Raw genomic sequence first — 12806 nt, 5'->3', positions numbered from 1 at the left:
AACATCATCTTTGCCTTCTCTTAACTGTACTTCTAAAACCGAAACCTCTTGGACATGAGAATCTCTACAGGCGGATTAGGCATTTGTCCTTGCACTGCACAGGTCATTCCAGAGGCATCTTGCCTAGTGAAGGTCAAGAAAAGCTAGTGTAACCATGTACTATCCTTTTCTCTGCTACCAGTTTGATCTTGTTGGCACTGGTAGTTTTGCATAGCATAACGGAAGCTTTCATCTCTTCTGTCTCAGGACCTCTCTCTGGTCGGAGCTTGTGCTTTCATGCACCTCTCAATCGCTGAGGATCTGTGTATGGGCCAGCCTCCTCCTTTGCAGGACCAGTAGGGAGAGTTAATAAGAATCAATGCAACCAGGGCTGTTTGGATTCCATTAATGTTTTTCAGTGGCCTGCAAGACCTTTGCTGCACTGTTGCAGTCTGAGAATGCTGCTCTTCATAACAGGGATGCTGCTCTTCTGCGGTGGTCACTGTTTAAGCTAGCAATAGGACTGTTGGTAACTGGCTAAAATAAGTAGATTTTCTGCCTAGTGCATTTATTGTTCCATCCCTGTTTTGAAATCAATTACTTCCTGATACCTCCTTTTAGATATCAGGAAGCTGAGCTGTCCCTTAGCTTTGGTCAGGACCCACTTGGCAGCCCTCTCCCACGATTGTCTGCTTAGCTGAGGTTTTTGTCTTTTTTTACCTCAGTATATCAGTTTAAGGGATGAGGCAGAACATATTGCTTTGTCAGAGACACTATTCTGGACCACTTGGTGGCTACCCTGTTTTATCCTCTGGTCAGCTGTTCCCTCCCCATCTCTCAGGATGACAGCTTTCTTGATGAGCATTCCTCTGCCAGCAGTGCAGGCGCAGCTTGGATTCCTGTGGCTGGTTGGCTATGCACTCCTCTGTGCTTTGCCTTCGATCTCTTTGGCAAGTATTAAACTTCTCATCCAGCAGACTGGTCTCCCAACTTCCCTGAAGCATCACACTTCTACCACTGAGTATGGTTTGTGCTCTCAGTGTCAGGAGACCTCTTCATCTCGCATTGGTGTGCCAGACTTTCAGAAGTCTTCAAAATGGTTTGTGCCCATTTTGGGAAAGTGCAGCTGCATGAGCTGCTTGGTGCAGCTGTTGAAATAGAGCATGCTGTGCTGAGACCAGACGTGGGCTTACGGAGCTGCTGCAGGGAAACCTTTACAGTTGTGCAGGGCACAGCCAGGGGACAAGGGAGGCAGCATGAAAAACGCCTTAATCCCAGGTGTCTGGTATGCTGTTACCTACAGCTCTCTTTGGACCTTCACCAAAAACTGCTCCAGCCCTCAGCCTCCTGAAGCTGACAGTGTTTTGGAGGGCAGCTCTGCAGCTGCTGTTTGTGTATGAAGGGCTCCAAGACCATCTGCTATTTTTTTAATATATTCTATTAATTGTAGATGAAACCTGGACCAAGTACATGTTGTATCGTAATTAGAGCAAAGTCAAAGCAAGTCACTTTTAATGCTGTTTGCAGCCTTATCTAGTGTTGTGACTAGTATTTTCATAATAAAGGAATTGCAGAATGTGCATTCCTTTTGCAAAGCTGTAATCCCAATAAAGCGTCCCCCTGCAGCCTTCGGAGATGACATTAAGAGAAGATGCCAATAGAATTGTGAGTGATGCGCACAAGTACCTCTGTGGTGACATGGTCTGTGTCTTTCTTTTTAGGATGATATGCACATGGTGATCAGGAAATGGCTCTCCAGCACAGTTCCCAACCACAAACAAATGGGGATTATTGGTGCTGTTACCATGATAGGCAGCGTGGCATTAAAAAGGTGAGAGAGGATGTAGCAAAGATGAGTTTAACATGATTTCTGTTCAGAACAAACCTGGAGTGGAACAAAAGGGGGCATTGCCTTCAAGCTCATGCATGCCTTGGTCAAATCCAGGAACTTAGAATTCTCTTCTGCAGACTGTGGTGTTTGGTGTTACAACCCCTTCAATACCGCTCACCTGCTTCTAATCTCAAAGACATCCTGAATGTCTTGTTAATGCCTATTCATGGATGCCTTGACTAGCACCAGCAGGACCTATTGCCTAGAAAAAAATTTGAACACTGTGGTGGACTGACTGCAGATCAGCTTCTGACACTAGGCTGAATAACCTAATGTGCTCCATGTTTGAATACACGGAAATAGAAAGAAGAAGTAAGGACAAAGATTGTTACTGCTGTGCTGGGCATTCGCATGACAATTTCCAATGTACTGTATAAATAATTTATAAACAACATTCGTAAACCAGGCAAACTCCTGATAAGAGCTGGGACAAAGATTAAAGCATTTGGAAAATAAAGATTTAACTGGTGTTGGGAAACATTATTTAGCTCACTGATTTTGCACTTCTTAATAAAACGATTTTGCTGTTTATTACATGAAGAGAAAAGCCCACCTTAGCTCCAGGCCGTGAGGCATTGGACTTCCTTATGGTTGCTCCCATAGCACTGACATTAGACTCACTAATTTAAAGGCAGTGGTTCAAGTTTAAGCAGGGTGTATGCTAATATAGTTATTTCAAGCATATTTAGAAAATCCTAAATAAGAATTACAGGAAAAAAAACCCCAGAAGAGCATGTGGGATCATCAGGGCTTCAAGGCACCTTCAATGGCAGGGATTTTGCTGGGTAAAATGCACACAGATGATCCCAGCAGATGGAGCATGTTCTGTGCCTCAGAAAAAGGAGTAAATCCCCAGGGAATCTGTTTGTTTGACCTGTAGAGAAGTTCCTTCCCACCAAATCTGATCCAAGTGCATGGGGAAAATCTGTCTGCTGGCACTTGAGAGATATCTTTGCATCACATTGGGTCATTTGTGTACCTTACTGGCACCCTGTGTGATTTCCTCAGAAAAAGATCGAAGGAGTCAGACTTGAAAGCCAAATTATCAGAGGAAAAAGTACCTTTCTGAACTCTGCAAGTAAGCAGCAAGAATTCTGAGTAGTTGTGCTAATGTACAACTACAGGTATTAGGCTTATGATAAGGTGAGGCTCCATGGCTTTCAGAAGAGAGGATGGCTAGAGGGCTTAAGTTTCAACAGGTTAGAAGCAGCATATCCTTGAAGAAGACAATGAGTCTTGTCCCGAAGGTCTGAAACAGCAACAGGTCTTTTCCTAATAGTGTTCCAAAGAACCTTTTTCATGCATAATTCTTCAGTTTCTGAGAGAGAGAACCTTGTGTGTGTGACTGGGTTTTGCCATCTCTTAAGTGTTGTGCAACAAAAGCAAGGTTATCAATTGCTTTCAGGAATGAAGGAGATGGTAGTTCATTGGAGAGACCAGAGCTGAACAGTGAGCGTGATGGGCAGGTGAGTACCAAGAATGGGGCAGTGTGGGAGAGAGGGAGGATGTGGTCAGCAAGGAGGTGTGACTGGAAGCACAGTCTTAACTGAAATAGTATGTGTGTCTGGGAGTTCGCTTTACTGAACCTGGGATTCTTGTACATTGACTGCAGAGCCAAGAATCTATTAAAAATGGTTTTGGAGAAACAAAGGTCTGTATTAAGATAGCACCTGCTGGTCTTGGCTGCTGCTAGTCCAGGACAAGCAGTACTGCAGCCATCTAGTGAAAGTCTTCTATCCAGACAAAGGAAAGAAACAGGACAATCTGCTTCAGCAAGACAAAGCCAAGGCCTTCCTTGTGGCCTGAAGGGCACTGCTGCCAAGCTATCTAGAGAAAGTACTTGCGCTGTACAGGGTTGGTCTAGCCTTGGCCTTTTTCCTTAATTCCTGTTGAAAAACCTTCTTCTAGGCTGGCACTCTATTTAAGGGTTGTCCTAGGTAGACTCTTGTGTTATTTCACAGTGGAGCTGGGCCAGGACCTTAAAAGACCCATGTTCCTTCTTAAAACTGGGTCTTTGCAAGATGAGTCACCATGGGCTGTTACCCTAGAGATGAAGCTTTGGATATGCCTCAGAGTAAATTAGTGTAAAAGGAACTCAAATAAAAGCTTGAGTTGGATCCATTTACCTTACCCATTTCTGTGGACTCTCTCCTTTCAGCTTTCTACCTTGCTGGACCTTGTGGGCTTCTGCTGTGAGCAAACACCAGAGGTCTTGGCTCTGTACTATGATGAACTCGCCAGTTTGATTGAGAAGCAGAAGGGGAACTTGGACTTGCAGCTCCTGGTATGTTGCAGAGTAGTTTGAACTTAATCACTTAAATGAACGCTTCAGAAACATGTCTTTCAGGTATTGGCAGGACAGAGTCAGTTTGAGGATTTCACTCCAGCTTGAGAATTTTTTTTTTATTGTAGGCATGCTTAAGGTCCTGTAAGAGATTGGTCAGATACAAAATCCTCTTTCAGCTCTCAGCCTTTTTTGATTGTAGTAGATTCCTCATTATGCTTTAACTTCCTTTATGTGAACTTTTACATGACAACAGGGAAGCCTTTTAAAGGAAATTATGTGACATTTCAGAGCATGCTTTTCAGATTCATAGATAAAAGTAGAATCTGAACGAATTTTAAACTTACTATTGAAATTGGCTTCTGGTCAGACTGTTAAGGCTATCTGATGCCTAAGGACTTGGAAAAGCCACAGTCATTTATGGTAATAAATAAGTGGTATTTATGGTAATAGGAAGAGGTTTGTGCAGGCCACTGGACAGCTCTTTCTTCTTGCTGGGGACCCTTTTTGCATGTGCACTGTGCCTGCCAGGAGCGTAGCAAGCCACACTGGGGCCCAGGAGAGCATTGAAGGCTGCTGTGGAATTGATCGCTTTGTGGCGTGAGTGCTCTTTGCACCTGCTGGTTATGGAGTGGAGAAACTGTGTGTTAGAACGAGGGAAGGTCACCAGGGAGCTGGCAGTCACTCTGTGCTGGCAGTCACTCTGAACAGCTCTGTGCCTAGCGCTAGAAATGCCACTCTCCTGTGGTCCAGCTGAGTGCTTCAAGGAGGAAAAACAAAGGAAGGAGATTTTCTGAAATGTAATAGCAAGCTAATGTTCTTCTCACAATTTTTGTGCAGATTTTTTTTGGTCTTTTCATTGTTTGTTTGTCCAGACTCTGTCACATCTATTACTTTACTTCTCCCTTAATTGTTTCTAACAATGTAAGTATGTGAAATATGTGGGACACATTGCGTGAAATAAAACTTTGCCATCACTTTATAGCCATTTCATTCTGATGATTGGCTCTTGGGACAGAGAACTTCCTATGGCTGCTTTCCTCTTCCAGCCAGCTGCTCTGCCTCTCTGCAGCACTATGGAACTTGTAGACAAGCCCATGTCCAAAGAGCAGGGAAGAAATTGGTTGTGCATGCTCCGCAATGTTTCCTGGCTTTGTCTCTAAAGGCAGGCCTCGACTCTCCTCGCAGGCAGTGGGCTTCATTGCTGTGGCTGTTCCAGGATATTTTTGCTTGGCCTTATCTTCTGCATTTTCCACTGCTGCTGTTGAAGCTTTCTTCACTGAGCCCCTTTGCTGAGCAGATTTTTTTCCTTTCATTATAGGAAGAGTTTGGGAAGAGTTTGGTGGAGGACTTTCCCAGTGACTTTGTGGTGGATCTGAACCCCACAGTGGATGGGTATGCTAATCACAGGCGAAGTATTTGCAACGTTTGTGTCACTGAAAACTGAGTTTGTCAACAAGAGCTTGTCTGTCTGTCCTTGCAGTTCGTTCTTGTTCCCAGTGAAGTCCTTGTTTAATCTGGATGAAGATGAAAGTCAGGGAGCAATTGCTATCAACCTCTTGCCATTGGTGTCACAGAGTGAGCTTGGCAGGGTCACTGAAGGAGCGAGTAACCAAAGTAAAAGGTATTTTAGCACTTCACTGTGGGATGACTGCAAAGGTAAAGGAATTGTTTTCTTTTGGTGCACTTCACTGCTATCAGCCCTGCCTGCCAAAGTGCCTGATAAGGACCTGATCAGAGAATTTACCAGTTTCCAGTGTTGTTTTCCTTCTCTTGCTGTTAGACGTATTTGGATAGGTCTAGAGGTATAAGCTGGTTGGGAACTGGCAGTCTGTTCTGGCTCAGGCTGTTTAGGTGATCTTGGGTAAGTCATGCTGCATCTGCCTTGTTTCCCATCTGTCATATGACAATAGCAGCTCCTTCTCCCAGTGTTATGATGTTATTGAATGCCATATTGAGATGGATAGGCAACTCTGAGATGGCAAAATTCATATTTTGAGCAATGATTCTCAAATAGAGGGTCACTAAGGACTTAGTGTGTGTCAATAGTACATGATTTTTCTCACCTTTGGTTGTACTTGGACAACATAGACTGTGCTCCAGAGCAAAACCACAAGCATGCAGCCACAAGTGAAATTCAACTGAGAAATAAGGTGTTTGTCTTTGGAAAATGGAACAGGCAACATGTAAGAAATAAAAAAGTCTAATTAAACAGTAGGTCATCAAAGTTAAAAATAATTAAAGGTGTCTTTTTCACTGGCACATTCATACCCTGTGTAATTTATTGTCATAGGATTTTGTTGAGATTTTAGTTGTGCTTAGAAAAAGACATGATCACTTTAAAATAAAAGAAACAAAGCTACTTTACATGAATCTATGGAATAATGTTAGTCTTCCTCACTCAGAATGTGAGCAGTGGCATGCTACAAAACATTCGAGGAGGTTTCTCCACTGCTCACCACTGTGTTTTGCACAATTTCTTATGGTTCCTTCTGAATTATTCAACTTTGTTTTCTAGCAGAAATAAATCTGACCCCATTTTTGTTCATTACACCTGTTTTTCTGCCCTTATATGCTTTTCCAGAAAACTGGTGATCACCAATTTTTAAATTATTTTTTTTTTTAAACCATATGGTGCATTTCTGCTCTATGTTGCTGGGACTTGCCAGAAGCAAAACAGAAGGCATAGGCAAGGTGGTGTGGGGAGGATATAGGACATAATGGAAAAGTGATGGGCATTCTGGAGGTATATAAAACATAGCACCCACTCCATTTCTTTTTTTTTTCCTCCCCCAGGGTAGTGTCACCAATATGTCTGTCACCCTGTTTCCGATTGCTGAGACTCTACACTGGAGAGCAAAACAGTGGAAGCCTGGAGGAAATTGATGCCTTATTAGGTATGGGAAATGGACCTTTTATAGAGTCTGTCTGTCTGACTTTTTCCTGCCCCAGATATGCAAAGAGTTCCTGCAGTTGTGGGAAGAATTGTGCAGTTTGTGAAGGAGGCTGAGATGCTCTGTTTGCTTTCACAAAGTGAAAAGGAGTCAAAGGGAGGCAATTGCTTCTCTGGGGATGGAGTGGCTGGTGAGGCTTACTCCAAATAGCCGTTGGAATTGATACAATCTTTGGTAAGAGACTTGGTCCACGCAAAGACCAAAGGATGGGTAGCAAACCCAGTCCAACATGTTCTCTTCCTGCTCTGTCCCAGGTTGCCCTCTGTACCTGACTGACCTGGAGGTTGAAGGGAAGCTGGACTCTCTGTCCAAGCAGGAACGGGAATTTCTGTGCTCACTCCTGTTCTATGCTCTCAACTGGTTTCGTGAGGTGAGTAGAGCCTTCTCTGCAGGTTCTGGAGTGGCACTGAGGAGTAGCATTTACAAACACTGACCTTAGGCTTCAGGGGTGCAGTTGTTGTTGAAGAAGAGTCTTGCCTCTTGGAAACCTTCCCCAGCAAGGTCCTGGTGATCTCTCTGTGTTCTTCTCTTCATTATCATTTATCCTTTATCCTGCTGCTAGCAGCAACTCTGCTTTCTTGGTCAGAGGCTCTAAGGACTGCCTTGCTGATGTGAGTTTTCCACCTGCTATTCAGCTGCAGTTTGTACACTGGCACATTTTGGTGTATGAAAATTGGTTTTGCTGTTGAAGGGAGGATGCTGTAAACCCCAAATATATGTCTAAACTATGAGGTAATATATCTCTAAACTATAAAGGGAGCATCAGAAAGAAAGGTCGGTCTCACCATGCTGGAGAGCAGGGGAGTCACCAGCTGGTCAAGGGCATTGATTGTTGCCTTCTGCTTGGCATGTACAAGGCCCTGCCTGCAGCATTGTGTCCAGCCTGGGGCTCCCGTTGGCATTCTGGAGTGAGTCCAGTGGAGGCCACCAGGCTGAAGAGGGGCTGGAGCACAGGGCATAGGAGGAGATGCTGGGAGAGGGTAAGTCAGAGGGGAGGCCATATTGTGGTCTTTTACTGTGGTCTTCTGTTACCTAACAGAAGGGTTGTGCTCCACTTCCAGAGAAGCTGTGGGATCGCCTTTCTTGGAAATGCTCAGTGCTCCACTAGAAAAGGCTCTAAGCAACATCTTTAGTTGACCCCTTTGCTTTGAGCAGGGTGTTGGACTAGAGGCTTCCACATGTGTCTTGCAAAGCCGGTTGTCATTGTGCGCTTTGTTCTGTACCTCTGTGAGTTTATGGAAGGGTGAAATGCAGTGCCTTCAAGCACATTTGGACCATGTGTTTGCTAACATAAATAGTGGGAATGTTCCCTGCTGGGTTTATTCTGATAACATGAGCTGTGTCAGAGTTGGTGCAGTTTGACATCCCCAGTCCTCCCTGTTCCTGCTCTTCTCTCAGGACTGCCTCTTTCCTGGCAGGCCTGGGAAGTGCCAAGGGGTCTCCAGAGCCACAAGCAGTACAGAACCCGACAATGTCCTGTCTGCTAATTCCTCTTCTTCAGTTAATATTTGATCTGTAGATGTTGCTCTATTGCTTTTCATAGATTGCACCAATTATGTCCGTGTTCTAATGGGCTTCTGAAGAGCTTTCTTCATGCAGTCTAGATCTGGTCACGTGGGCCGCTTGTGCTGTTGTGTGCTTATCCAGGACTTGATGTTATTCAGAAAAGAAGAAGTAGTAAAAGTGGATACAGATCTCCCTAAGTGAGTTTGGTTTGTATCTAGGTTGTAAATGCCTTCTGCCAGCAACAGGATGCTGAGATGAAGGGGAAAGTTTTGACTCGATTACAGAACATCACAGAGCTGCAGAATGTGCTGGGAAAATGCTTGGCAGGTGAGTATGAAACATTTGTACATTCTGGGCCTGCACAAGCTGTGAAGTGAAAGGGATTGGCTTAAACGTCAATGGAAGAAGTATATGGTAACACATACTGCATTTTTACAGTGACTTAAGCGTTCATGCATGGACAGCTATTGTTTTCAGTTTGCCTTAGTCCAAACTGCCCTTCCCAATCACCTCCTCAGTGGCCTGTCTTTGATTGTTCCCAGGCAGACTTGACAGAATCTGCCTGAGTATGGTGGATACTGGAGTAAACCAGTCTCTATCCTAAAGAAACTGTGTGTTTCTCCAGTATTCAGGTTGTAACAAGCTGTTAAGGGATGTTATAAGAATCTGCTGCCTCCAGCTGCTCTAGGCCCATGAATCCCTCCTGCCTAGTTGCTGGAGCCCAGCATGGGGACCCCGGGGTCTCTGTCCCAGGCCAAGGGACACAATTACACTGGTTGCCACAGCCAAGGCGCTGCCTTCAACAGCACCTATGTGTAGGACTCACATAAACCATAAGTACAGACAGCCAAGTCCCCATCCTGCTCTTCATCTCGTTGAGGTAGAAGTTCACTAGTGAAGGCACATGCACAACACACTCTAGAGTCACAAGCACACAAACATTTGCGGATCCCACAAGTATTGGCACAGTCCCTCTGTCTGCCCCATAGCCTGCCCAGATTCCAGGCCCTCTAATCTGCTCCATGGGTCCCCTATTCAGTGGCCATTCCAGCTTGCTGCTCGCTAGCAAACACACGTACTTACACACTCATCTCACAGGCACAGGCTCCAGACACAAAGTCTGTGTGACCTGTGTAGATGCTCCCAAGAACTATGGCACTTTTAACTACTGACACTGAGACCCTCTCTCACTCCAGTTGCTGGCACCTCAGGCCCACTGTGATCCAACTCTAGTTGTAAGTAGTGAGTATTTACTCACACAGGTCTCACCAGTAGTTGGCATTTATTCCTTGCAGTGTGCACACACATGCACAGAGGATAGTGAGATTACACTGAAATGTAGTTAAGAAAATACTTAATAAGAAGATAGGACAGACTCCAGGGATCAGGTGCAGGGTTCAGTCAGACAAGCGTACTGATCAGCCAGTTCTACTGACCAGCAAAGCTTTACTCATGGCCTGTCCCTTTTACAGTGTTTCTGCCCCTTCCCCTCTTTGTTCCTCCCTCCATCACTTCCCTGCACATTCCTTCATTAATTTGCATAGTTCTACCCTTCCCCCCATCAGAATATCCCAAATTCTCAAGCTCCTCTTTTTCCTCCCATCTTATCAGTTACAAAGTCCAGGTGTCCATTCCCAAAGCCATGTTTGGAGTTTCTTAATGGCCCATCAATTACCAACTGGAGACTTTTGGTCTTTGGCATTGTCTCCGTTATCCCTTGTCTACCAGGTTTGTGTCTGTCTGTTCTTGTTTATGGCTTCCCCCTTATTATCTCCTTTTACATTGAAAAGGTCACTGATATGATAAATGTAACGAAGAATACACCGTCACCTTCCACATACCCTTACACAAGCTATCCATTAAGAGCTGTGTTTGTAAACCAACAGACCAACTTCAACCTAAATAAAGTGCAGCCTCAACACCTTTGTGCTGTGCTGCGAGCACAAGGCCAGCAGGGAAAGGGCTCAGATGTGCTAGAACAGCCCTTTAAGCTTCACCAACATGGACAGACATCCAAGGACAGCTGAGCACTTGTTATCCTCCCTGGCTGGAGGAATGCAGAGAGCTGTAATTCCAGTGACATATGGACATATGATAAGCCTAATTGGCGCTAAATGCACCTAAGCAAAAGAGCAAAGGGACGTTCACCAGGATCGTGAAACATATGGTACTTCCTCTAGATACATATCTTGCCTGTATTTTGTCATTCAGGAGCTGAACTAACCCAGTTTCTCCATTTTGGCTGTTTCAGCAACACCTGGCTATGTCCCACCACCAGCTGCTTTTGATTCTGAAGCCCTGGAGGCTGTACCGTCCCTTAATGCTGCTGGTCCAGTGAGAAAAAGGAATGGTAAAGCAAGTTTAAAACATTTAAGCAAACAGATGTGATGTGGGGTGTTACTGACATATTGCACGGCAGCCACTGCACTTGTGTGTGCATAAAGCACAGAATTCCTGGCAAGGTCTGTGTGGCTTGAAATCTTATCTGATGTTGTATATCCTGTTGTAGCTGAAGTGGAGATGTAAAAATATCCTACTCCAAACAGGTGCTGGATAGTCTATCTCATTGGGAAAGCTGCTTCTTAGCATGTAACAGTGAAAATCCAGGGCTTTCGTTGACTGTACCTGCCAAAGTATGTTCTGCAGCAGTAAGTTGTTCTGCCTTTGACGGGTTTGTGTCAGGTACTGAACCTGTGGCTTGAGCTGCCTTGCAAATCCCTGACCTTTAAGTTGTACCTAACTGATCTCTTAGGAACCTTGTCATGATTCTACTGCACAAGGAAATGTTTCCTTCATCCTTTCCCATTGCTAGCTCCCACAAAGAAGAAACAGAACTTGCCTTTCTGTTTTTCAAGCTGAAGTAGATTTGCTTTGTTCTTTCTGTCTCTAGTTCTACTTCTAGTTTAGATTAACATTTCCTGGGAATGTTTCTGCCTTTGAACCAAACTGGACAAAAATTCACATTCCATTCAATGAAAACAACTGGAGGAGGCCACAGATAAGAGAGCCCATTTCTCCTGTGGCAGACCCATTCTGCAGGGACTGGACCTCTCATGTAAGAGTGATTAAGGCAGAAGTTATGACTATGTTCTGCAGACAAGAGGAGGATCCAGCACTTTAGACTCTATTTTGAAGGAACAGAAGTAAGTGCTCAGACTAGTAAACCCAGACCAGACCAAGAGATTTCTGAGCTTAGCTTGTCATGACTACAAAAAAAACCAGTAAGTGCTGTGAGCATGGGTCACAGCCTTGAGAACATACAGTTTTGACACCAACCTTGCTCCTCCTTTATGTGTGCAGCATCTCATTGTAGCTGAGCTAAATGAAATAGATTTACACCCAACAAACAGGGGAAGACTTCCCTCTCCCCCTCACACCTGGACTCGCAGCTGCCTGATTTCCTGCCCTGTGTTATTACATGGTAGCTATTTTCGTATTTACTTTTTGCTGTTTTAAGGTGTTGGCTGCTTAACCAGTGATCAGGCTTCCTGAGTCAGTGCAAGGCAAGTGTTGAGTGTGTGTGGCTGGGAACAGGAGAAAGAGGTAGTGGGAGGAGCAGGACTACCCCTGAGTCATTAGATCAGCTCAAGCTCTGTCATAAAATCTAGCCTAAGACTATTCCTCAGAGGAGAGGGAACAAGGAGCTCCTTAGGAGAGACATAACATATCAAATTCACTTTCTAGTCAGATTCCGAGGGTTTGTTTATTATGACATGGAAGACCTTCTCCTGTCTGACTCTGCTCTTCCAAAGATAATGCAATAGAAGATGCAGCTTCACTGGTACTCTTTCATTTGATCTATGGCCTGGCCCCCAGAAATGATCACGGAGATACAAAAGCAGAATTCTCTGATGCTCATCAGCACAGCAGTTTTAAGATGGCCGATGAAAGTGTATGCCAATCTTCGCACTTGTTGGGAACTTCCCTGAGTGCTCCCTTTTCCAGGTTTCTTGTGAAGTTGAATAAAACTTTTTCTGAAGGACTCAATGGCTGATTCAATCTGAAAAGTGCACATTAAGTACTACCCTTTGCTGCTTCTCCTCTAAGAAGTTTTCAGTCCAAGAAAGCACTATTCCAGTTCAGTTCCTTAATAGTTTCTGGTGTAAAACCTTGTCAAAGTCTTTTTGGAAATCTAAATCTTTTCTGGTTGATGGATCCCTTTTATCCACATGATACCAACACCCTGGCAGGC

The 12806-nt window shown here is 44.5% G+C and overlaps 1 protein-coding gene across 1 annotated transcript in view; it reads left to right on the top strand.

Moving 5' to 3' along the window:
• FANCD2 (FA complementation group D2) overlaps positions 1 to 12806 on the top strand; it is a 55023-nt gene that overhangs the window by 21450 nt on the left and 20767 nt on the right. The window contains exons 19-27 of the mRNA XM_074878832.1: positions 1701 to 1810; positions 3276 to 3336; positions 4029 to 4154; positions 5476 to 5549; positions 5638 to 5778; positions 6951 to 7051; positions 7363 to 7478; positions 8833 to 8941; positions 10866 to 10964. Of these exons, the coding sequence (XP_074734933.1) occupies positions 1701 to 1810; positions 3276 to 3336; positions 4029 to 4154; positions 5476 to 5549; positions 5638 to 5778; positions 6951 to 7051; positions 7363 to 7478; positions 8833 to 8941; positions 10866 to 10964 (937 nt within the window). The remainder of the gene's footprint in view (positions 1 to 1700; positions 1811 to 3275; positions 3337 to 4028; positions 4155 to 5475; positions 5550 to 5637; positions 5779 to 6950; positions 7052 to 7362; positions 7479 to 8832; positions 8942 to 10865; positions 10965 to 12806) is intronic.

Source organism: Strix uralensis, chromosome 10 (genome assembly GCF_047716275.1).
Source record: "Strix uralensis isolate ZFMK-TIS-50842 chromosome 10, bStrUra1, whole genome shotgun sequence".
Lineage (NCBI taxonomy): Eukaryota > Metazoa > Chordata > Aves > Strigiformes > Strigidae > Strix > Strix uralensis.
This window is presented reverse-complemented; position numbering and strand designations above follow the sequence as displayed.